This window comes from Pongo pygmaeus, chromosome 4, assembly GCF_028885625.2.
Source record: "Pongo pygmaeus isolate AG05252 chromosome 4, NHGRI_mPonPyg2-v2.0_pri, whole genome shotgun sequence".
NCBI classification, from domain to species: Eukaryota; Metazoa; Chordata; class Mammalia; order Primates; family Hominidae; genus Pongo; species Pongo pygmaeus.
The window spans coordinates 100,997,555-101,023,560 of NC_072377.2; the positions used below are offsets into that span (position 1 = coordinate 100,997,555).

Consider the following 26,006-nt stretch of genomic DNA (forward strand, 5'->3'; position numbering starts at 1 on the left):
GAACACTAATCCATGTTGCCTTAGTCTGGCAAGACTTCCAAAAAGTCCACTCGATTTTTCAAGACATTCTACTTCATTTCTTTCTTTTTTTTTTTTTTACTTCTATTTTTTGAGACAAGGTCTCTGTCTGTCTCCCAGGCTGGAGTGCAGTGGCATGATCATAGCTCACTGCAGCCTCGACCTTCTGGGTTCAAGCAATCCTCGCACCTCAGCTTCCTGAGTAGCTGGGACTATGGGTGTGCTCCACCACATCTAGCTAACTTATTTTTATATTTGTAGAGACAGGGTCTCCCTAATTTGCCCAGGCTGGTCTCAAACTCCTGGGCTCAAGTAATGCCCCTGCCTTGGCCTCCCAAAGTGCTGGGATGACAGGCGTGAGCCACTACTTCTGGCTTTCATTTCTTAACCATAACTATCTCAAGCATATTTCAGGTACAATTCTCTACCCTTCCTTACCCTTCCTCTTTCTCCAGGATCAAGTCTGAGTCTCTAACATTGCCTCTTCAGCCTCATTAACTTGACAAAGTTCTGTTGGTTTTGTTAATTCTAGAAGCTTCCCTCTCTCCAAGCAAAGTCCGTGTTTTCAGCCTCTTACCTATTCTGCAAATCAGCATATATCTCCAGGGAAAAAGCAGCCCAACAACAATTCACCTCTCCATGATCTACTATCTCTTCTGCACCAACCCCCTCCCCAGTCTTGGGCTCTCTAACTTTAGCAACTCTCCCAAGCCTCTAAAACACACATACACATAATTTTTTAAACTCAGTTTTCTAGTTGTTCTCAGTGCTGATCTGTGGGAAACAACTCTATTATACCCAGAAGTAGAAGTCTGACAAGAGCTTTGTTAAATCAAGCTTAGCCTAAAGCTGCCTCCTTACATATTTTAAGTTTGGCTTAAAGGTTTCTCTGAACATCATGAACTATGACCTGATAGAAGAAAAACTTCAGCTGAGTTACATTTGAAAGAGTTCTATTGAAAAATGAACGATTCAAGAATCGGGCAGCCTCCCAAGCCAGAGTAGGCTCAGAGATTCCAGCACAGCCACGTGCTGAAAGAAGATTTATGGACAAGTAGGGTACAGAAAATGGAAGCGAGGTACAGAAACAGCTGGATTGGTAAAAGCTCAGCATTTGCTTCATTTGAACATGGTTCGAACAGTTGGCTACATTTGATTCATCAAAACTTAGTAATTGGCACAAGTGTAGACTATGGCCTGTGTATACCTCCACTTGTCATAGTTCATGATGTACAGAGAAATCTTTAGGCCGAACTTAAAATATGTAAGGAGGCGGCTTTAGGCTAAACTTGATTTAACAATCCTAAATGGAATTGTAAACAGACTGTAACCTACTCTTGTGCCAATCACCAAGTTTTGGCCAATCAAGCGTGGCCAACTGTTTGAACTGTGTTCAAATAAGACAAACGCCAAGTTGTGACTAATCCAGCTGTTTCTGTACCTCGCTTCCATTTCTGTACGTCACTTTCCCTTTTCTGTCCATAAATCTTCTTTCACCACGTGGCTGTGCTGGAGTCTCTGAGTCTACTCTGGCTCAGGAGGCTGCCTGATTTGCGAATCATTCTTTGCTCAATTAAACTCTTTCAAATTTAATTGGCTAGAGTTTTTTTTTTTTAGCAGCTTTTAAAATATTTTACTGGATCGTATTTATGGTTAACAGTATCTTGCACTACAATTTATATTTAGATAATCATTCATTTTAAAATTATTTATTGAGCACCTACTATGTGTCAGGTATTAGGTACAGAGCAATGAATACAGCAAGCACAGTTCCTCACCTCGCGGACCTGACACTGTAGTGTAAGAGATAATAAGCAAATGATACAATGCCACGCGGTAGTTAAATGCTATGAAGAAACATAAAATCCGGTACAGGGACAGAGAGTAGGGAGGGAGCTCTTGTTATAAAGGGTGGCCAGGAAAGACCAAGTTGTGTAGCAGAGGCCTGAAGGAAGCCGGGGACCAAGCCATATGAATTTTCTCAGATAGGTGTATTCTAGGTATAGAGAACAGCAACTGGAAGGGTCCTGAGAAGGGAACATTCCTGGAACATTCAAGAACTAGCCAAGAGATCAGCAAGTCTATAGTAAAAAGAAACATAGTAGATAGTCATCTAGTGTTTTCTTCTCTTCCTTCCCATTATCTCTCATACCATGTCATGTTACTTTTTTAAAGGATCTCACTGGGGAAGAGAACATCATTGTCTTTAAGACTCAATTTTTTGTGTATTGAAAGTCTTCACGGTTGTTCTTTTGAGATCATGACCTACTATGATGTCCTCAGGCCTGCATCCTCCACAGATGAGGTTTCTTTGCTTGGCTTCAGCAGCCTTTCAGACAGCTGCTCATGCATTATGTATTTATAGAGGACTGACCACGTCCAGACACGATTTGCTGAGCTAGGTTTACAGAACCAGGCTGCTTGTATTAGAACTGAAATGCTTAGCATTTTTGGGAGTCACTTTTTTCCCCCTGTAGTGCATAAATACGGTATATCTTTATACTACCAGTTTCCCATTTAAAAAGTATTATTATTGTTATTAAGTATTAACCATTTGTCTAGTATCCTGGAGTAGAAAAGAGGCACAAAAGAAGTTTGTATTGTGCCTGTGGGAGTTTCACCTCAAAGCGGGAATCCCAACTTGAGCCAAAGTTAAGTTTGCATCGACATTCAGTCACCATCTGGGGGATTCGGGAGGGAAAATGAGTCTTCTTTAGTGGAAAAGGCATGTTAGTATGGAGCTTTGGTCCAAAGTCAACAGATCAGTGTTAAAGAGGGAGAAGTTTAATACTCAGCCCTTGTGGACTCATGTCGCTGGGAGAAAGACTTCAAAAAACATTCAGTAAAAACCAGAGGAGCTGTTTCCTGGATATCTGCTAAGGCAGCTAGAACTTAGGTCAGCACAGCTTTGCAGGCTGAGTGTCAGACAGCAGCTCTGGGGCTACTGCCTGAACAGGAAAGTAGGCAACCCACATCCTGAATTGAGAAGACGTGGGAGTAGACCTCATCCCTTGATGGTCTTAGTTTCCTGGCAATGGCAGGAGCAGCTGCGATTTTGGCAGGCTTGGCCACCAGTGGTGGCATTTATACAGACAGGAGGCAGGGAAATACTGGGTAGAAGAGGGAGATTCCCTCACCAAGGCCCCACCCTCAAGCCTGGAAACCCATGACTTTAAATGGGAATAGGCATTCTTGTTTTTGCACCCAAATGTTGTCTTTTGGCCCACCATGCCCCCCCCCGCCGCCCATCTTGTACCAATATAAACCCCAAATTGCAGGCTCCATGAGCAGAAAAGCAGACAAATAGAAGAGCAGAGGAACAGAAGAATAGCAGTGTGGCAGAGCAGCGTGGTAGAGAAGGAGGGAAGAGAAGCAGCATCTGAATGTTGAGAGGAGTTTGGCTGGGGACAGTCGAAGAGGAGATTGGCCGCAGGACGACCCAACTCCAGGGGAAGAACATCTTCCTACTCCATTCACTTTCCCACTGCCCAGCCATTCCACTGAGAGCCACCTCCATCTGTCAATAAAATCCCTTGCATTCACTATCCTTCAATTTGCCTGTGTGACCTGATTCTTCCTGGATGCTGGACAAGAACCCAGGTACCAAGAGGGCACTGGGCTGGATAACACTTGAGCTGTCTGTGGACGGCAGAGCTAAAAGAGCACTGTAACATGCCCACTGGGGCTTTGGGAGTTGCAGGCACCCACCCCTGGATGCTACTACCACGGGCCTGGAGCCCAAAAGTGTTTGCCCGGCCTCCTGCACCTGCCCGTCTGCATTCTCCCCCTCCAGTAAGGGGTTTGAGTGCACAGAGGCTGAACAGACAAGCCACACCCCTGTCACACATCCTGTGAGGGGGGTTAGGAAACTCTCCCATTTCAGCTTGACCATCTTTGAGGGACTATTGATGCTTTTGGTATCAGCAGCCACAGAATTCATCAGAAACAGCACAAAAGAGCAGGAGAAGAGATAATGGCAGATGCCAGAAGGTAAGAAGGAATTCGCCTGTGAGCAAGTGTGAGCTATGCCCTGGGGGTATCTTAAGTGCGGGAGAAATTCGAGGGAGTTGGAACTTCTAGAAGTGGGAAGTGAAGGACAGAGCCAGAGAATCATACTGTTGTGGGCATTGTGATATTATTTTTATCCCCAAGATGTGGTATCTGGAGTGAGGTACAGAATATAAAGCCTAATCCTAGCCGGGCGCGGTGGCTCACGCCTGTAATCCCAGCACTTTGGGAGGCTGAGGTGGGCGGATCACGAGGTCAGGAGATCCAGATCATCCTGGCTAACACGGTGAAACCCCGTCTCTACTGAAAATACAAAAAATGACCCGGGCGTGGTGGCGGGCGCCTGTAGTCCCAGCTACTCTGGAGGCTGAGGCAGGAGAATGGCGTGAACCCAGGAGGCGGAGCTTGCAGTGAGCCGAGACCGCGCCACTGCACTCCAGCCTGGGTGACAGAGCAAGACTCTGTCTCAAAAAAAAAAAAAAAAAAAAAAAAAAAAAAAAAAAGCCTAATTCTACACATACGAAGAAGGAGATACAGTATCTTGAATTTAGACAAGGCAATTAAGTCTCTATCATTGACTGAATGTTTGTGTCCCCTCAAAATCCATATGTTGAAGCCCTACACTCAATGTTATGCTATGAGGAGGTAGGGCTTTTGAGGGGTAAATAAGGTTGAGCTGAGGGCATGAGAATGTAGCTTCCATCGTGGGATTACTGCCCTTATAAGAAGAGCAAGAGACACCAAAGCTTCCTCTCTCCACCTAGAAGGTGACCATTTGCAAGCCAGGAAGAGACCCCTCACCAAAACCCAAATCTACTGGCACCTTCATCTTAGACTTCCCCACCTCCAGAACTTTGAGAAAATACATTTCTGTTGTTTAAGCCACTCAGCCTAACCAGTACATGACCAATGATCTTCCTCTTGTTTAGCAGCAAATATTAAATATTTTCATTCAGCTATTCATTTGTTTCATTCAACCATTATTTCTGAAACACCTATCCTGTGCTATGAAGTACTGATAATGGATTAGGTACTGAGCTAGGAGATGGAGATTTTTGCTTTCATGGGCTCGCATTTTGTAGAGCAGAGGTTCATGAGCCAGCACCCCTGAAATATTTGTTATTTCCTGAAGCTCCATGCTCTCTTCCAACTCCATGTCTTGGCACAGTTGTTCCCATTGGTACACTTTTGTTAACCTGCCCCACCCAACAGTCTATCTTGAAAGTTCCTGTTTATCTTTCAAGACTCGGCTCAGATATTACTTCCTTCCCTAATCCTTCCTAGATATGCCTTTTCTGCGTTTATATTGAAAAACTAAGCCTTAGAAAATTTAAACAACTTGCCAAAGGTTATATAACCATTAAGTTTAAGAGCAGGAATGCAATCCCAGGTAAGTATGGCTTTATCTTGGCTCCTGTGTAGACTAACAGAACATCGGAGTTATATAATGGAGAGAACACACTGGGCTGGGAGCCAAATGCCAGATCTATTTCGTGTCATCTATGTAACATTGGGTAAGTCATGTAAAATTCTCAAGCCTCAGTTTTTTTTAATCTATAAAACAGGGATGAGAAAGTTATCTCACAGGATAGTTGTGAGAATTAAAATATGACATTTAATTAGAAATCATGTAGCAAAGTGCTTAGCTCAATGAATATTTATTAGGAAAAGATATTTTAGTCTTCCTAGGCCTGATCATATAGGCCCATGAAGCTCTTGTTTTTGTGTAAAACACTTTCTTTCTCTTGTGTGCATGCTTCAAATGCTCACTCGTTAGTCAACAGCAGCTTCTGGGTAATTGTCTTGAGGATCTGAGGTTAGATCAGTAGCTTTCTAGCTAAAAATGTCTCCCAGAGGAGCAGAAGCATATTTCCATATCGGCTTCTAAGTCGCCTATGTTTTTGATTACAGCTGTGTGAAATGAATGGAAAAAGACTGAAATGATTAAGTAACTCTGCTGCTCTCCATTGGTGATGGGGAGTGAACTTGACAGGAGACGAGCAGACAAAGTCCTAGGATTCCAAAGAATTTTAATAGGCAACTGAATGTTAATAATTGTCAGAGCAAGACTCAGATGATCACATCAAATCCTCACGGGCATCTTATGTTATTTCCTCTACATCTTACACATGTGCGAGACAACTAATAACATGGCCCGTGTACCACGATGCAGCCCAGAACTATGAATTTGACGAGGACATGGTTGATGATATTCCTTCTCTAAATACGATCCTCAGACCAGAAGCATCAGTGTCACTTGGGAAGTTGTTAGAAATACATTTTCAGGGCCCCACTCCAGACCTACTGCACCACAGGCTGTGTTTCTAAAAGATCCCCAGGTGATTCTCAGCTTCATTAAAGTCCAAAAAGTAATGAATTAACCATTGATGACAAAGCATATGTGCTCAGATCTACACGATGGCAATAGACGGTTTTAACTTCCTTGCCGTGTGTCTCTGGGCAAGCTGCTTAACCTCTCTGACTCTATTTTCTCATTTATAAACTAGAGATAATAGTAGTTCCTCCCTCACAGGGTTTTTCAAAGTAAGTGTGCCATAAATAAATGTAAAGCCCTTAGGATAGTACTTGCTGCATAGGAAGACAGCAAAGTATTCTTGTTTTACAAGTGATAATAATAGTAATAATAGATCTTAAAAGACTCATCCAAGTCACACAGTTAAAGTAGAAACAGAAAATTATAAGCCTGAAAATAATTGAAGACAGAGGCCACCAATTTTTGTTCCTGTCAATGAAGAACTTGAAGAACTTCGAAGGAGGGGAAATATTGATACAGTGGCTTTGAGTAGATCATCTCTGGGGCAGCCATGACTGACATCTTATCAGGTAGATCAGAAAAGGTCAGTAAATATCTGACATACCTATTGCATACCAAAATTTAAGTTAAATTATTATTTATTCTATCTCTTATCATCATAAACCTGAGTTTTTCCAAGTCTGTTTGCTAGGAAAGGCTGGCAGACTCCCAGTAAAATGGAAATGTCTGTATTAATAATTCTAGTGACTGTTACCTTATAACTTTGGGATTAGAATAAGTTTGTGATAACAACGTTTACAAGAATATTTGCCATAGATAACTCTATTTGTTCACCTATGTTTATTATTGGAATTTGATTTTATTCTCAAAAACTGTTGATGACAATCTACTATTACATCTCTGATTTGGCTGTATACAATTGGACAAGTGTAAAATGACTCTGCAGATATCTTTAAAATTAGGAATCCAGATAAAAGCATATGCGGGTGAGGTTTTTTTGGTAAAATGTATTTTACAAGTAAAAGAAATTAAACAATTTGAAATGTACTTTGTGGAATATAAATTTGTCACAATTAGAGTGATCATGTCACAATTTAGTTGGGCAGAAGGACAGGGGCATACCAAGGTTATGTAAAATGATTCACATTAGAACTTCTAATTGTGTGGAATTAAGAAAATTTGGCTAGGTGGAGTGGCTCATGCCTGTAATCCCAGCACTTTAGAAGGCCAAGGTGGGTGGATCGCTTGAGCCCAGGAATTTGAGAACAGCCTGGGCAACATGGTGAAACCTTGTCTCTATAAAAAGTTACCCAGGTGTTGTGGTGCATGCCTGTAGTTCCAGCTACTCAGGAGGCTGAGGTGGTAGGATTAACTAAGCCTGGGAGGCAGAGGTTGTAGTAAGCCAAAATTGCATCACTGCACTCCAGCCTGGGCCACAGAGTAAGACTCTGTCTCACACACACACACACACGCACACACACACACACACAAAGATAAAATAAAATAATGAAGTAAAAGAAAAAGAAAAAATTTAAGTAGACTATGATGAAAGATAGCAAGCATTTATATTATATCATTCAATTAGAGCACCGTCTGAGTTAATGTTTTATGAGATTGCAGTTTTCAACTGTAGAGGATTACTTGATCATATTTGCTGTTTAACTTTCCTCCCTCATTAATCTATGGTTAACTGAAGTAGATTATTTGTTTTCTATTTGATCTAAATATGTCTTTTATAATCGTCTCCATCTTTATAAACATAATTAATTCCTTCAAGTGTCCAGGTGGTAAATTCTCTCCTACATCTACTTCTATATATATAGAGAGAGGGAGAGAGCTGGCAAGGAAAGAAAAGAGACAGTAATGTATTGCTTAATGAAGGGGAGAATTCTGAGATTTTGTCATTTTGTAAACATCGTAGAGTGGACTTACACAAACCTAGATGGTATAGCCTATTGTTCCTAGGCTACAAACCTGTACAGCATGCTGTACTGAATACTATAGGCAGTTGTAACACAATGGTTGGTATTTGTATATGTAAACATAGAAACGATACAGTAAAAATATGGCATAAAAGATAAAAACTGGTGCACCTGTGTAGTGCACGTAACATGCATGGAGGACTAGAAGATGCTCTGGGTGAGTCAGTGAGTGAGCGGTGAGTGAATGTGAAGGCCTAGGACATTACCCTACTGAATACTTTATGAACACTGTACACTTAGGCTACACTATAAACACAAATTTTTCTTTCTTCAATAATAAATTAACTTCAGCTTGCTGTAACATTTTTTTACTTTATAAAGTTTATAAGGTAGGTTCGTTAATACCAGCATCACCACAAACATGGGAGTAATGCATTGTGCTACGATGTTATTATGGCTATGACTTCCGTAGGTGATGGAAGTTTTTCAACTCCATTATATTCTTATGACGCCACTGGCATATGTGCAGTTTGACATTGACTGGAAGGTCACTGTGCAGTACACGACTGAATATACACATACACATAGTAACAATTTGGATATTAAACAGGGGAGATGATATAGATTATTGGGCAGAGAGCATAGTGGCATTGGATCCTTTGCTGATGATATTTGCATAAAGTAATTAAATCTGCCCCTGAGAAATAAACTTCCTTTGCCGATAGGAAGAAAATCTTTCTCATCAGACAGGTTTTCCTGTATCAGGGTTTACTCAGTTTGAACTGCTCAGGTATTATAATGCTGAAGCTTTCTCTTTCAATTACTTGGGCAAACTAGAATAACTTTCCTGCATACAGAAATGTATTTTGTTTTAAATGCTCAAAGTCTAATTAATCAGAATGTCAGTGCTCATTTGTATAGGTGAAACCAGGGGAGACGAGGGGGAAGGAAATTATCACAGTTGTCTTCGTTCCTTGGTGCTAACAGATTTAAAATGTCACCTTTGCTGCAAACTCTGTACCTCTGTAATGACAGAGAGGACGCACAGCTGTGTGCCTTGGTTCTCTTGTGGGAACCAAGATGCCTTTCGTCAAGGCATCTGTAGCATCTATTGTGAGGGTGAAGGAGCTGATTCATTTAATGACACATTGGTTTGAGACATCATTTGCCAACCCCACTGAGAAAAATAAGAACTTAACCAGCACATGGGCACCATGTGAGCTTTTCCCTTTTTGTGTCCCTTTTCTTTATTGTTCAGCGCCCACCCCTTTCTTGGTAGGCAGAGGGGATATATATAGAGAGAAGGGGTGTGGGACACAAAGGCTGGTATAGAATGTGGAACATCTGTAGTATATTATTTCAAAGCACAGCATAATGGTTTGTTAGGAATCAAAGAATAGAAACGAAAATGTTCAGTGGCATAACCAAATAGAATGGTGCAAGAGGAGAAGGCACATAAAAGGAAAAGAGAAACTCTCAGCACTATTTGAATGGGCCGTTTAATGTTTGTGCTTAAGTTCTTCTGCTGTAGCTGTTCTACCGGAGGCAGGGTGGCCTTCCACGGGATGACCAGCATGTGCCTATTGTTAAAGTGAACTAAATGTGGCCTGAGAAGGACTCCGTACTTCTATATTTGAGTCCTTGTGGACCAGTGGCAACCTAACTTAATAGCTAGACAAGATTGAAAATCTAACTTAGGAATATGTGTCTGTAACAATCGCTGAGTCCTGTCCAATCACAGCAGACATATTTCAACCACTCATACACTGCTGGAGTGTTCAAACTGTGTTTAAATGAGGCAAATGCCAACCTGTAACTAATCCAGCTGTTTCTGTGCCTCACTTCCAATTTCTGTACATCACTTCCCTTTTTTTCTACAAATTTCTTCTGACCACAAGGCATCCCTGGAGTCTCCCTGAATCTGCTATGATTCTGGAGGCTGTCCGATTTGCAGATCATTCATTGCTCAGTTAAACACCTTTCAATTTAATTCGGCTAACGTTTTTCTTGTAACACTATTCTAGTGTCTTTCCACCCCTTTGGTTACAACAAAATCTAGCAATGGCGAAGGGATATGAGGGAGACACAGGGACTAGTTTGAATATTTTGAGATAAACTTGATAAACAGAAAATTTGAATATATTTGTATGAATTATTCATTTGGCAGAAATAGAGATGGGGATTTATTATAACACATTTATATAGAGCCATTTTCTACAAGGACTATGTCTTCTTTGTCTTTGTATAAAGTTGCTAATAATCTTATTTGTTAATCTGAATGACACACTCTGTTTACTCTTTGTATATTTTTGTGCTTAACATTGATGTTAACGTTAGTCACCTTGTAAAAACATACATTACTTCTATATAATTGGCTCCTATCTCTAAGCATCTCTAAATATTCTGTGTATCTTCCTCATTTGTTTGAGTAAAAATTTACTAGTGAAAATAGAAAAACAGAAGGACAAAGAAATAAAGCTTCTTGCCTGCGTAGATCTTTGGTCAGATGACAGGTGTGTGATTTTGAAACACTTCTTAAAATGTTTTGTGTGTGTGTGTGTGTGTGTGTGTGTGTGTGTGTGTGGTGGAGAGCATTTACAGATCTTCAAGAAGAAACTTACCTGTTAAAATAACGATAACAATAATTCTAACACTTAAGAAAGGTGACGTTGTGGGGAAACTGGGCCACATATGTTACAGTCCTCTAATTGGTTTTCTATTTTTGAAGAATTATCTAGTAATATGTATTTATTGTGTGTTAAGAATTTTTAAAAATTCAAACAATTTGTCAAGTTAATTCCACTCCAGAAAATGTTTGCTTATTTGGTGTCAAACAAGAAATTGAGGTCATTTATATTAAAAGTATGTCATAGAGCAGGGTGCAGTGATGCCCGCCTGTAGTCCCAGCTACTTGGGAGGCTGAGATGGGAGGATTGCTTGAGGTCAGGAGTTCAAGGCTGTCACGCCTGTGCCACTTCACTCTAGCCTGGGCAGCATTTTATTTCATGACATATATATATATATATATATATATCATAAACAAAAGAACTCAAAGATTTAAAAAGAGAGTTTCGAACTACCCAGAAGAGCTAGCATTGGAGAAAACAAATCAGACAAAAAAAAAAAATTGTAAAAAAGTAGGTTCAGCCTTGAGATCATGGATGCCCCATTTACCCTGATGTGATTGTTATACATTGTATGCCTGTATCAAAATATCCCATATACACCTACTATGTACCCATGAAAATTAAAAATAATTGTTTTGAAAAAAGTAGTTCATAAAAGTGCATAAAAATAGTGGCCAAAAATGCAATTACTTTTGCACCAACCTAAGATTAAAGATAATGAAAACTGGGAAAACCAAAAATTTCCCTGGAGAGCAAATAAACTCACTGATGAAATACTATTCAAGACACGTTTTGGAAACATGGTAACACATAGAAAGATGTGTGCAAGAAATGATGTTAAATGATTAAAATAGAATACAAAGTAATGTGGACACAAGTCAGAACTATGTTGATATATATGTAAACATGCTATTAAATGTGAGGTAAAATAGTTTAATGTTTATTAAGCCTATTATAAAAAAACACTCAGGTTCAACATTGTCTTTGGATCTTCATTTCCTTATAAAGGCTCTTGTGTCAAATTACTCTTTATTCACATTTCAGAATTAGAGCTTTGGAGAAGTAATCAAAGGAAATTGACTTCGTAGTAATTAAGGTAAATAAATAAATTATTTATATTAAATAAATTTGTGTGTTTTTCTCCTATTGATCTATCTTTATTAGCTTGACTTTTTTTTTTCAGAACCAGCTAGGGACCCTAAGAGGGTTGAGAAAAACCTTTTCTACCCTTACAGTATCATCAAAAGTGATTTCTGTGGCCAGTGAATGCCAAGTCAGTAAAACGCATATTTGGAAATCAACCAACAGGAAATCCTGAAACTATATGTTGGTTTTCACTTTTTTTTCTCCCTTGAGTTTGTTTTTAATCGTGAGCTTTAATTTAATTTTTTCCTGGTGTATATAAACGGCACAAATGTTTGGTATCAATCCAATTTTTATGTGAAAACTGCAAACCCATGTACGGTACCCTCATCTCAAAAGAGAAGCACAAGACTGCATTTGACTGGTACAACCTTTCTGTGGATCCTCTGGTGGGAAATCTCTTTCATTTTCACACTTTCCTATGCCTAGGTTGTCCAACTGGTTACTACCTCTCCTCTTCACCTGATTATACCTGATTACTGCTGACTCGATGGGCAGGGAGAGTCGCTGACTCCTGACAGAATGACTCTGTCATTTCTTGTAAGTTACTGGGAATCCCTCTCTGAAGACTGCCTGCTTGTTCTCTGGGGACTAGTTAGTCCTTATTTCCCTTCTGGGATACAGAGGGGAAGGTTATTTGTATTAAGCAAACATCTCTGAGAAACAACCCTCTCTGCAACATAGAGACCACAAGGAAAAGTGCAACATTGAAAGAATAGGGACTATGAATTGTTTTGAGTAGACAGAAATTTCTGCAAATGTATCTCTATCTTTCGCTCTTAAAAAAAAAATCTACTGAGTGTAGAAAAAGCTTCCTTCTTGACTCCTAATCCCCACCTTCTCAATAATGTTTCGAGTGTATTCCTACAAATTTATTTTTTGTATGCCTAATTTTTTAAAAAACAAAAAAAACCTGGATTTGTACTTCATGTATTTCTTTTAAAATTGTTTTTCAATTAATCTATAGTGGATATTTTATTTTTGTATCTATATATAGAGATCTAGTTTCTTTTTGTGACTGCATAGTACAGATCAGTGCTATCTAAGAGAAATATAGTCCAAGGTTCAAATGCAAGTCACATATGCAATTTTAGGTATTCTAATAGCTACATTAAAAAGGTTAAAAAGGTGAAATTAATTTTAGTAATATATTTAGGCCAGTATACCCAGAATATTATTACTGCTACATTCAATCAACATAAAAGTTAATGAAATATTTTTACCTTTTGTTTCATATCTTCAAAATCCACTGTGTACTCAATTCAGACTAGCCTCATTTCAAGTGGTTAGTAGCTACTGTATTGGAGAGCACAGGAAGAAATGTACTAGTGCTAGAAAAAGAACTAGTTTCCTAATGAGGAACATACCAATGCTTATTAATATGAACAATTAAACAAAAACATTCTTTTGACATATCTTGAGGACTTACAGCAGTGGTTTTCCAGGATGAATTCATAGAGGTGAAAAATGCTGGGCCGAAGGGACAGAACATATCCAATTTTAATAGAGTTGGCTCCAAAAAAGACTCAAAAAAGACTCTCAACAACAGTGTTAGAGGATCCATTTCCTCACAGACTCACCAATGATAGATATTCTTTTTTTTTTTTTGAGACAGAGTCTCGCTCTGTCACCCAGGCTGGAGTGCAGTGGTGTGATCTCGGCTCACTGCAAGTTCCGCCTCCTTGGTTCATGCCATTCTCCTGCCTCAGCCTCCCGAGTAGCTCAGACTACAGGCGCCCACCACCGCGCCCGGCTAATTTTCTGTATTTTTAGTAGAGACAGGGTTTTCACCGTGTTAGCCAGGATGGTCTCCATCTCCTGACCTCGTGATCCGCCCACCTCAGCCTCCCAGAGTGCTGGGATTACAGGCGTGCAATGATGGATATTCTAATTATAGTTTTCAATCTGATTGGTAAAAATCTTACCATGGTTCGGTAAGTTCTGGGATTGAAAACTGGAATTTCTTCTGTAGAATGCCTGTTGAGCTTGAATTTTTCTCTGGGTTAATTGAACCAGGTACTAACCCTTCATTCTGTGCCTAGGTTGTGGAGAATCCCCTCCTGTTACATGAGGGAGCTCCTTACAATTACATCTGGGGACTGGAATCAGAGCCCCTGTTCTTCAGCCCGGGGCAGGGAATGAGAGCAGTCCTCAAACTTTCGGTTCAATAGGCAGAAATCGACACTGGCACAGACACTATCATTCCAAATTCCTCATTTTTGTAAAGGTTAGCCAGAAACACAAAGTAACCATCTATTTTTTTTGTGTTCTTTGGATATAAGATACATCTCTGCTACCAAGAAAGAGACTGCAACAAAGCACAGCTTTATTGGGAGTACATGTAAATGAGGAGACCTTAATTACCATAAAATCAATTTCCTTTGATTACTTCCCCAAAGCTCTAGTTCTCAAATGTGAATTAAGAGTAATTTGAATAGAATGAATAGAATGTGTAAATAGACAACAACATCAGAAGGAAATTGAAGGTTGAATCTAGGAAAGAAATGGCTCAGGTTAAAAGGAAAAATGAGGAGAGTTAGAGGGGCAGAATCAGGAGCTTCTGTTTCATGACAGGTATGATTAGCCCTCCATGGACTTCCTCTCTTCTTCCCAGAGACTCATTTCCTTAACTAAGTTCCTTGTTTGAGCCCTGGTGTTCTCTTCTAACCGTGTAACTGTGTCCAGAATTGGTGGGTTCTTCGTCTCACTGACTTCAAGAATGAAGCCAGAACCGTGAGTGTTACAGTTCTTAAAGATGGTGTGTCCGGAGTTTGTTCCTTCTGACGTTTGGACGTTTTTGGAGTTTCTTCCTTCTGGTGGGTTTGTGGTCTCGCTGGCTTCAGAAGTGAAGCTGCAGACCTTCATGGTGAGTGTTACAGCTCATAAAGGCAGTGCAGACCCAAAGAGTGAGCAGCAGCAAGATTTGTTGCAAAGATCGAAGGAACAATGCTTCCACAGTGTGAAAGGGGACCCGAGCAGGTTGCCTGGGCAGCCTGCCTTTATTCCCTTATCTGGCCCCGCTCACATTCTGCTGATTGGTCCATTTTACAGAGAGCTGATTGGTCCATTTTGACAGGGTGCCAATTGGTGCGTTTACAATCCCTGAGCTAGACACAGAGTGCTGATTGGTGCGTTTACAATCCCTGAGCTAGACACAGAGTGCTGATTGGTGCATTTACAATCATCTAGCTAGACATAAAAGTTCTCCAAGCCCCCACTAGATTAACTAGACACAGAGCACTGATTGGTCCATTTACAAACCTTGAGCTAGACACAGAGTGCTGATTGGTGTATCCACAATCCTCCAGCTAGACATAAAGGTACTCCAAGTTCCCATTAGATTAGCTAGACACAGAGCACTGATTGGTGCATTTACAAACCTTGAGCTAGACACAGAATGCTGATTGGTGTGTTTACAAACCTTGAGCTAGGCACAGAGTGCTGATTGGTGCATATACAATCCTCCAGCTAGACATAAAAGTTCTCCAAGTCCCCACCCCACTCAGGAGCCCAGCTGGCTTTGCCTAGTGTAGGTGGCACCGGGGCCAAGGGTGGAGTTCCTCGCCAGTGCTGTCACGTGGCAGTCCAGCACCGCCCACCTGCACTCCTCAGCTCTTGGGCGGTCAATGGGACCGGGCCTTGGAGCAGGGGGCGGCGCCTGTCAGGGAGGCTCCAGCCCGCAGCCGGGGCTCACCGCCCGGTGCTCAGGCATGGCAGGCTGCAGGTCCCGAGCCCTGCCCCGTGGGGAGGCGGCTGAGGCCCCGCGAGAATTCAAGTGCGGTGCAGGCAGGATGGCAGTGCTGGGGGACCTGGCACACTCTCTGTAGCTGCTGGCCCGGGTGCTAAGCCCCTCACTGCCTGGGGCTGGTGGCGCTGGCCGGCTGGGGATCCAAGTGTGCGGCCCGCGGCGCCCGTGCCCACTTGGAACTCGCGCTGTCCCGTGAGCGCCGCCACCCTGCAGCCCCAGTTCCCGTCCACGCCTCTCCCTCCACACCTCTCCCTCCACACCTCCCGGCAAGCAGAGGGAGCCGGCTCCAGCCTCGGCCAGCTCAGACAGGGGCTCCCGCAGTGCAGCGGGGGGCTGAAGGGCTCCTCAAGTGTGGCCAGAGTGGGCAACGTGGTGGAGGAGGCGCTGAGAGCGAGCAAGGGCTGCCAGCACGCTGTCACCTCTCATAACTACATACATACTCATACATATATATTGTATTAGTCCATTCACACTGCTATAAAGAACTACCCAAAACTGGGTAATTTATAAAGGAAAGAGGTTTCATTGCCTCACAGTTCCGCAGGGCTGAGGAGGTCACAGGAAACTTGCAATCATGGCGGAAGGGGAAGCAAACATGTCCTTGACATGGAGGCAGGAAGGAGAAGTGAGAGCTGAGCAAAGTGGGAAGCACCTTATAAAACCATCAGATCTCATGAGAACTCACTATCATGAGAATGGTATAGGGGAAAGTGCACCCATGATTCAATTATCTCCACCTGGTCCTGCCCTTGATATGTGGGGATTATTACAATTCATGATGATTTTGGGTAGGGATGCAGCCAAAACTATAATATATAATATATATTACATATTATACATATTATATATTTATATATATACACACACATAGAGAGATTTTAGAAATTGACAGTTTTGGTTTTTAATTTTCTTGCTTTTTAGGCCATTTATTTTAGATCCTGTGAATCCTACTGTCAATGTGTGTGACACCCGCAATGCCTGGGATGAAGCTGCCCATGTGGTGAGATGCAGCCTGTCGAAGCCTCTTTTCAGTGGAGTGAGAGCCAACCCCTTTTGGCTTTTCATAGACAATTGGTGAGCGGGACAAGGAGACACTGTCCTTGGATGTCTGAAAAAAAAGAAAAAGGTTGCAAAACATGTTGCCAATAAGAATGCTCTAGATAAAAGGCAGGATGAAGGAAAGTTGTCTTAATTTAAATTCTCTATTTTACTAAACCTACTCTTTAACAAATATGTTTATGTGAGGCATCAGAAGCAAATGTGTTTTGGCTTTTAAGAGAATTAAAATTGCTTCCCCTATTTTTTTATTTGTTTGCTTTGGTGGCTTTGTGACCAAAAAAATTGTTTTAATCCAAATAGCCACAATAAATAAATAAGCAAATGAATAAAATTCCCAGGTCATTTGAGAGAAAAGATTAACTGAAAAGGTAAAGTATCTCCCCCTTTTTAGTTTCAGTTAATTATAGTGTCAGGATGACTTTTTAACTTACCTAGCAATCTGGAACCTCATAGAGTCACTTGTGTTTTCAAAATTTCCATGTGAAAACATGATTGTGCCAAGTACTCCCTATTAACTTTTAGACATCATCTATAAAATCACTACAGGAAAATATGGAAATATCTGAGAGATACACAGTGGATTGCCTCAGAATAAATCGTTCCCCAAATCATTTTATGACTGCCTGAGTCAGGACTCATGGGTCAGAGTAGAGTCATAGTTAAGGTTTGCAACTGGCTTAGTACGAAGAGGGGATAAACAAACTATCCAGGCTGTTGAACTGCCCAGTTTCACTACAACTGTATTTACTTGCTGGGATCAACTGTTTTCTTTCCTATTAAGGTATTAACAGCCACTGATAATGGAAGCCAGGGCCCGCTAGAAATAGACCAGAGGAAATTTCCTGACTCACTTGCATAACAACAGTTCATCAGCACTGAAGCTATGTGAAGTGTGACTGCAGAGTAATGCAAGTGATTAGGTTTCTCTGCACAACAAAACTCTTACATACAAATAAGCACTGTCCCCTTCAGGAGAGTCCTCAGGGAACCCGTATGCTTATTCCAGTGTGTGATTGGTCTGGAAGCATTTTTGGATGCCCTCTGAACAGAAAGTGCTTTTGAACACTGTTAGTGGTGACAAAGTGTGTCCTTTGAGGATGGATTAGATGGTTGGAAATGGTACATTGTATTCATAGTATACATCTGTTGTTTTTATCTGCCCAGAAGCCTCTGTGCCAACTTGTGGTTGGAGAGGCTGTATTTCTTCTGTCGTTCATTCTGTCTTTGAAGGCTCTCGAGGAGAAAATACCTTTTAATATCTCTTGGGAAATGGCCACATTTTCCCCTGGCAATTGAACCCATGTCTTTCTTGAATGACTACTCCTCAGCCAGGTCTAAGTTGTTCAGGTAGGCTGACTTGACCACTAGTTCCAGAGCACAGACATGTGATGAGTCTGGCCATAGTCATTGATTCAGGGATGGACACATGACTGAAATGGCATGCTGGCATTCAGTTCTGGTACTTGGATTTTAACTGTTGGGAGGAGAATTTCTCATTCTGCTATGATATAAGCATGAAGCTACTGGCTTCCACTTGCTGCTACAAAGACAGAGCCTGTTTAAAAATGGAGCTAACATAAAAGGAAGCAAATTTAAGACCTGAGCGATGAGACCCATGGATGTGCATATGTGTGTATATCCACATAATGAGACTAAGTCTTGATTTCTGTGCCTTGATTCAGATATACTTGGAGCAGAAACTCTGCTGGGACTCTTTTGTATCATGAGCCAGTAACCTCCCTATTTGCCTAGCAGGTTGATTTGGGCTTCAATCTTGCAACCAACTGAGTCCTGACTAAACCAGCAGAATAGAGCCAGGTAAGGTTCTTCCTCAAGAAGAGAAGAAGGAAGGTATCAAGACATTTATGACAAATTCCTACTCAACACTGAGTACCTGCTAAGTGCTGGGCCTAATAGTCGAGATGCTGAGATGAACTAGTCCATTCAGGATGCTGAGGTCTTTCAGCCTAGAAGAGACTGCTTTTCTTCCTTTGCTCACGCAGACTCAGGGGACCATTCTCAAGGAGGAGTTAGTGACAGGAATGTCTTTGGCAAAGACAGCACTCTTGAATGTGGTCAGAACATGTTATTTATTTCCCAAGGTGATTAATTTTTGAAGAAGACAACAAATAGTAGAGGCTATGAATTCTATCTCTGTAAAAATAGAGTTGTTTTCCCCCTGTAGTCAGATCTCCTGTGGAACGTGAGAAAACAGGAATTTCTACGTATGGAGCAAGGACAGTATGGTTAGCACATAATACATGTGTTTATTTCAGAGCTGGGGAGAACTCCTGACCAGCGTGACACCTAACATTGGAGTGAAGGGGCAGTGGGTGAGGAGAAAGTTAACCCTGCACCAGTCCTAACTCTAGTTTTCTCAGCAGCATTTCTGTCACTTGAAGAAGGTCCTCCTTGTGTCAGCTTTTTTGGTCTTTTCTTAGGTTGAAAAGACTGGAATAATAAAATGGGGCTTTGCTCTGAAATGAGTAAGGTAGATGATATGGTTTGGCTCTGTGTCCCCACCCAATTCTCATCTTGTAGCTCCCATAATTCCCATGTGTTGTGGGAGGGACCCTGTGGGAGATAATTGAATCATGGGGGCGGGTCTTTCCCCTGCTGTTCTTGTGATAGTGAATAAGTATCCCCAGAGCTGATGGTTTTAAAAATGGAAGTTTCTCTGCACAAGCTCTTTCTCTTTTCCTGCTGCCATCTATGTAAGATGTGACTTGTTCCTCCTTGCCTTCCACCATGATTGTGAGGCCTCCCCAGCCACATGGAACGGTAAGTCCATTAAACCTCTTTCTTTTGTAAATTGCCCAGTTTCAGGTATGTCTTTATCAGCAGCATGAAAATGGGCTAATACAGTGAGATTTCTTTGGTTGCGAGGTATGTGATCCATGCAACCAAGGAAAGGTTGTTGCAGGGCACATAGGCCAGCTATTCCTCATCATCATCATGCCCTCCTGGGCCTCATCATCTCCTGTCTCTGCCTCTCTCTGCATCTGCTCTCTACACCAAGCAACTTCTCCCCCTTCTACTGATCAGCTTCCCTTGCTGACTCATGGTTCCTGCTTCTTCATCCCTTCCACCTGCAGAGACCACAGCTCTCGGATGGACAGACTGTTCCCACTTCAGCTCCCAACTCCAACTGGCCAATTCCTTCTGTGTTTTTTAGTTCACATCCCTGAGAGGACAGACTGATTGGTCCAGTTTGTGGTTTTGAGCCAGATTACCCAGAATCACTGGCTGGCCTATGGGGTAGCTAGCTATGATCAGGATGGGGCAACATCACGTGAAGCCAACAACAGAGAAGCAGGAACCTTAGAGGTCTGGGTGACTGGGTCAGGCTCCTTGGCCGGCCCGTCCCACACAGTTTTGCCTTGTGTGCTCCTGTCTTTCCCCGCAGGCCCTGGTGAAAATAGGCTCTGAGAAGAGGCTTAGTGGCTGCCATTTTCGGGTCACCCGAATGTTCCTGTTTCTAGTGGTACTAACTCAGACAGTTTCAAAAGTTTTGTAGGAAACACAGGAAAAAAAAAATCATCTCTTCCTTAGCAAGTCAAAAGTAGAAGAAGCCATGATCAGAAAAGGCAATAGGTCATGGGAGTGGGTGGGGCATTGGCAAGCGAATCTATGAGGGGACAAAGAGAAAATAAAGGGAGTGTCTGGAGAACCAGTCTGAAACTGAGAATTATGCTCCAGGGAGGTGTTTCCATATAATGCCCTAGACTCACAGCTGCTCCTTGTGCTACCTTCCTCTGCCCACTCACAACCCAGAGCTGCATTATGTCCCATAGTCAATGTTTTAGGCACCTTATGGCCTGTATAGGCTGGTCTGGGAAACTTACCACCATTTATGACCTTGATCCTATAGAAAAATGTATTATCCTCACTGTTGGACTAACTGACTTACAAATGGACTTGTGGAGCCCAGTTGGGGCTAGAATTGGGAAGTGCCTATAAATAGGTGGCAATCTGGGACTTTTGCTTGGGAACCAACAACACTAGAGAATCAATAGCTCTCAAAAGAAGCTTCTGCTTGCCTTTTTCACCACCTACCTTGCTCCAAGGAGGAAAGTGTTACCGGGACTTAGTTAGATTTTAAGAAGTGACTTTAACCACGAGCTGATAGATATTTTTATGGTTTCTAGGAAAGGGATTAAAAGTAATACCAAATGTTGGGGCCAAAGTGATCAAAGAGTGCATGTTGCTCATTTGGGAGGTAAATGCAACACATCTTTTTGCCCCTTCTTCTCTCTAGCTTCCAGGAGGGGTGGAGAGGCAACCTTTCACACACCCCTTTATTCCTTTCTGTGCTCTCTCTGTAGAAGCCAGGGCTCTGCTGCCCAGTAAAGGATGTGTTAGGTAGCTTTATCCCAGAAGATCTCAAGCTGAAGTGTGATCAGAAACACCTGGTGAAGTGGTACATAATCCAGACCCTCTCCTGGAATTTGGTTGCAAGGTCTAAGGTGCAGCCTAGAAGTTGTATTTTTAAACAAGTAACCTATATGATTCTTGTGCAGATAGTTATCTATTATATTTGAGAAAGAGAGCTTGGACCCTGGGGCAGAATCTGGCTCTCCTGCTCAGATGAGGGGTGTTTGTACATGTATGCACATGTGTGTGTACTTGCCCTGGTTTAGTCCTGGGTTTCAGGAGAGACCTCTTATCCAAGCAAAAAAATGTGCTCCTATGCAGCTCAGAAGAGCTCCACATTTGAGTTTGAGGCCAAGGTCAAGTGGAGTAATAGTTCCCACTAGTTAGGCATAGACCTCTGAGCCAGTACTTCTGGAGAGAGCGGTAGTTATCACCCTTCTGCGTGCTAGAACTGCCTGGGGAGCTTTAGAAAATACTGATGCCTGCGCTCCACTCCCAGAGTCTGATTTCATTGGTTTGGGTACAGTCTGGACATTTAGGGTTGTTTAAAGTTCCTTGGGTATTTCTAATGTGCAGCCAAAATTGAGAACCACTGTTATAAGGAGAAAGATTTTCATTTTCCTAGAGCCTTGGCTAAAAACAATCTTAATGTTAGCCTTTAAGGATGGACGGTGTAGAATAAATCTTGATATTTGCATTTCTGTAAGGCAAAACAAAAAAATCAACAATATATAAGAGATAACATCTTTAATGTTTACCTTCGAATACAGCATAAAAATATTCTTAGTCCAGCTTCTTTTGTCCTTTGGATAAAAAGAAAGGCGTGGCATGATAAAACTCAGAATTCTCTAAAGCATCTCGGCTAGAGATAAAATCAACTGCAACAATGCCTCTGGCTTTGAAAACTTTCTCTAAAGAAACAGAAAAGTGTTAAACCTTTATGCTTTTCATCCTGTTTTTCCTGAGACTTAACTGATCAGATTCATAGTTGATATAGGTACAGCATTTCAGGAATATCTATGGTTTAATTCTTTTCCTTTTCCAGAAATAGGTAAATAAATTTAATAGCAAAAATAGGAGTGAGCTATAGCTTTTGAACAAATAGACAACCAAATTCTGAACATTAGAGGTACGACTTTATTAAATCTGTACTTTCTGACCCATTCATCCAAGTTTAGTGACAGTTTGCTCTAAACTGCTTTTTTAAAAACAATAATATGGTAAATTTGGATTTTGTGGAAATTAAACTATCTCATGTCAAATACAGTGCAATTCTGGATTTCAAGATTATGACAGTCGTGTTAGAAACAGGCTACCTGGGCTATGTCTGAGTTATGTTGGATCCCTGATGTAAAGTTTGACAGTGTATGTTGTGTTCAAAATCAACAGTTCTAAACAAGAATCTAAGGATCCACTAGGGCAATCTCTGGACTTTGGGGGGTCCATATACTCTGGAACTGTGTAATGTGAATATATATGTTTTGTTCTATTTTCCTAGGAGATGATCCATAGCTTTTATCAGATTCTCAAAGGGTTTATAACCAAAAAAGGCTAGGACCAGAGCTTCATGTGTTTAAATAGGGAATCTTCCACACTAGTCCCCTTTATCACAGTGTGTTGTTCAGAACAAGATATAGAAAAGGAAAAAAAAATCTGCTTTGCTCTTCAACCCTCTTTTTTCTAGGCTATAAAGATGTTTATATGATATACTGACAGCCCTTATGTCTCAGCTGAAATTGATTTACTATCAAATGAGCATTAAAGGGACCAGCAAAGATTCTGACTTTTATTTATTTTGCTGAAGCTTTCATACCATTCCAGGAAGAATGGGCAGTTTTGGCCAGTCAGGAAAAACTGACAGTGGCCAAGGGAGAACCTCTATATTCAATTTACAGAATGGGTGTAGTATTCAATTTGTAGGGCACAAAGTAAATTTGATATTGTCCCATCTGATCCCTGTCCCTGCATCTAATTAAGATGGTGTCAGTTTGAGGAAGTCATTGTCAAAGGCTGCTAATGCAGTAAAGGTGTGCCTAACTTTAATCACATCCAACATGGGAAATTGTGGCTTTTTGGAAATGACAATGTAAAGAGTAATGGCTTTATGAAAGAAATTAACTTTAAATAGAACATTTCCTAAATTTTAAAATTTATTCAACATAAAAATGTTAATCCTGATTTCTTTTCAGAAATATAAGGAAATAAAGTTCTTTCCTAGGTGACATTTAGCCTCATTGTGGAGAGGAATGTAAGTTTTGTTGAAATAATATTTTAAAATAAAATATGTTGAAAATTTCTATTACCTTTAAAAGATATTAAAGTATGACAATTATGTAGCTAATTGTTCCCCTGGTGTGAGATATGTGATACATGATAATCTTTTAGTATCAAGTCTAATTCCAAAATACATGATCAGTTACAGTAGTTTTCATGTGGATTTAAGGAGTGATGGTTACTTTGTACATACTTATTGGATATGAGGTTAAAATATCATATTTTATAAACTTTAATGTAATTATAATGGTTTTGCTTTCAGTGAAGCATGTATGCACTTGCATAAACAAAAGAAAAAGAAATTATTTTAAATTGAGAAAAACATTTTCTTTAATTTGGACTACTGAATAAAATGCAGAATAATCATTTTCATGTTATAGATATGGAAATACCTATGAGCATTTAAAATTGACATTGCTGACATTCTTAAATTTGAGTGACCAGGAATTATCTAAAAATTAGTTTAGGTCAGGCATGGTGGCTCACATCTGTAATCTCAGCACTTTGGGAGGCGGAGGCAGGCAGATGGCTTGAGCCCAAGAGTTCAAGACCAGCCTGGACAACATGATGAAATCCCATCTCTACTAAAAAAAAAAAAGTGTTTATTGTTTTTTGATTTTCTAATCAGTTGACTGACCCATATAGATGAGTCAAATAGAGATGGCAATGTCTTATCCCTCCTTTAAAGAAGATTCCAGTGACTTAAACTTAATAATGATACTACATTTGAGCTACTGGTTGCTTATGTTCTTGAACAACAAACAGAGCTAAAGAGTCTTTCTCTCAAATGCTGGTGAAACTAATCAAATGCAAGCATTCTTTGTTACATGCTAATAATTTTTCAAAATGTTTTAACCTTTAAAATGCCATTAATTTTTCTCTCTGTAGATATATGTTTGCAGTGGCAAAAAATAAGAACAAATTAGTTCAGGTTATCTATTTGCAAATTAAAAATGAACAAAATTGATTGCAAGACTCATAAAAATAAGATATTAATTCTTGAGGAATAAGAGTGAGGCTATTTTTCTAGGTGATATTTATCCCCGTATATGGAAGAGCGTGGGTTTTAAAAAATTATTGTTACAAAAACATTTTAAACATTAATTTTATCTAGTATTTTCATACTATTACTATTTCAAGATCTTTGATGGTAGGATGTCCAGATAAAATACCCACTGTAGTTTGCAGTGTATCTAGTAGGACATAAACTATTGCTTAGCTTACAAAGCTTAGAAAGAGACTCTGATCCTTGGATATTTTTTAAAAACAATCCATATTATTTATTTAATCCTAAGTATTTTTAAAAACTGCTATCATGCTACTTCACCTAGTTCTGGCTGCTGTTCTTTTGGGGAAGGCTATATTGGACTATTCTTGAAACAACATATACGATCTAGCAAGGCACATGTCAGTCAGGCTTTAGGTTGGAGCCAGGCCTGGAAAATGTTTTTCAAACAATTTTGTGTCTATCCTTTCATCCTGAGCTGGAACTATTGAGAATGTGATGGAAAAAATGCATTGAGTGGCTCGTTGGGTCTTGTAAGGGTCCTACAACTCTCATACTCTGTAAATGGAATGTGTGGAGAGGGTTAGGAGAGCCTTCAGGTAGTACTAGAGATGCTAGAGCCTCTGAGGACCTCTGCACCGAGATTCCTAATGTTAGAGTTTGGCCTCTGCCATCACTGAGGGTACCCGGGGCTTGGCCTTGCTAGTGATAGCCACATAGGGCCGTAAGGCTCAGCTGATCATCACTGGGTGAGGAAGTGTCAGGGTCACTGCAGATCTGAGTCAGGGCTAAGCTCAAGATTTCTTTCTTTTCTTTGTAAAACCGTAGTTCTTGTCCTGCTTTCCTGGCTTCCTCCAACTGCCTCAGGGCCATTCGTAGCTCTTGAGAGACAATTCCTGGTGACTCCCGCTCCTTCATGATCCAGTCCAGGGCCATGTGGCTGCGCATCTTTTCATCTAGAGAATACTGAGAATAGTAGGAGATGACTTCCTGGGGGCCAAGAAACAAAGTCCAGGGTGTCAATAAAGAGCAACAAAGGCACCCGTCCACATGCCTCCCCCCGCTTCCCACATCCATTAGGGTTTTATTGACAACCCCATCTCTCTCATGTTCAAAAACTGAAACCAAAACCCACTGGTTTACTTCTATAAAGGAAATGAAGGGCTAAGTTGGCCTAGCAAAGCACACCATTCCAGGCTGAGTCAAAACACACCACCAGGAATGACTCAATAATGTTCACCAAACATAGCTCTGCCATCTCTAGAAATACAAGCCATTCACTGAAAATACATTCCTACAACAATTGGTATGAATATGACCTCATTTATTCATTGAACCCTGTTGCCCAGCATTATTTCCTTTGGAAAGATAAAGAGAGGGAAGTAGCACTACAGAGGGTCTTGGGCAGAATGGGGTTTGGTTAAATCCACTGAAGAAAGCAGGAAGCTCTTAGTTAAGAGCATCTCACAGTATCATTTAGAAACCAGGAGAATCAACTGTGGTATTAGCACAAGGGAGATGGTCCAACTGTCTCACAGTAAATACAGAAGGG

At 40.9% G+C, this 26,006-nt stretch overlaps 1 protein-coding gene and 1 long non-coding RNA gene across 2 annotated transcripts in view; one reads left to right on the forward strand and one right to left on the reverse strand.

Moving 5' to 3' along the window:
* The first annotated feature begins 3,894 nt into the window (after nt 1-3,894).
* Nucleotides 3,895-26,006, forward strand: part of LOC134739600 (uncharacterized) — a 40,869-nt gene continuing 18,757 nt past the window's right edge. Inside the window, exons 1-4 of the long non-coding RNA XR_010126425.1 lie at nt 3,895-4,008; nt 12,423-12,533; nt 19,077-19,133; nt 19,520-19,581. This is a non-coding gene — a long non-coding RNA (uncharacterized LOC134739600). The remainder of the gene's footprint in view (nt 4,009-12,422; nt 12,534-19,076; nt 19,134-19,519; nt 19,582-26,006) is intronic.
* The window catches only part of LIX1 (limb and CNS expressed 1), a 51,216-nt gene continuing 47,210 nt past the window's right edge, over nt 22,001-26,006 (reverse strand). Inside the window, exon 6 of the mRNA XM_054487804.2 lies at nt 22,001-25,444. Within this exon, the coding sequence (XP_054343779.1) occupies nt 25,157-25,444 (288 nt within the window). The 3' untranslated portion in view covers nt 22,001-25,156. The remainder of the gene's footprint in view (nt 25,445-26,006) is intronic.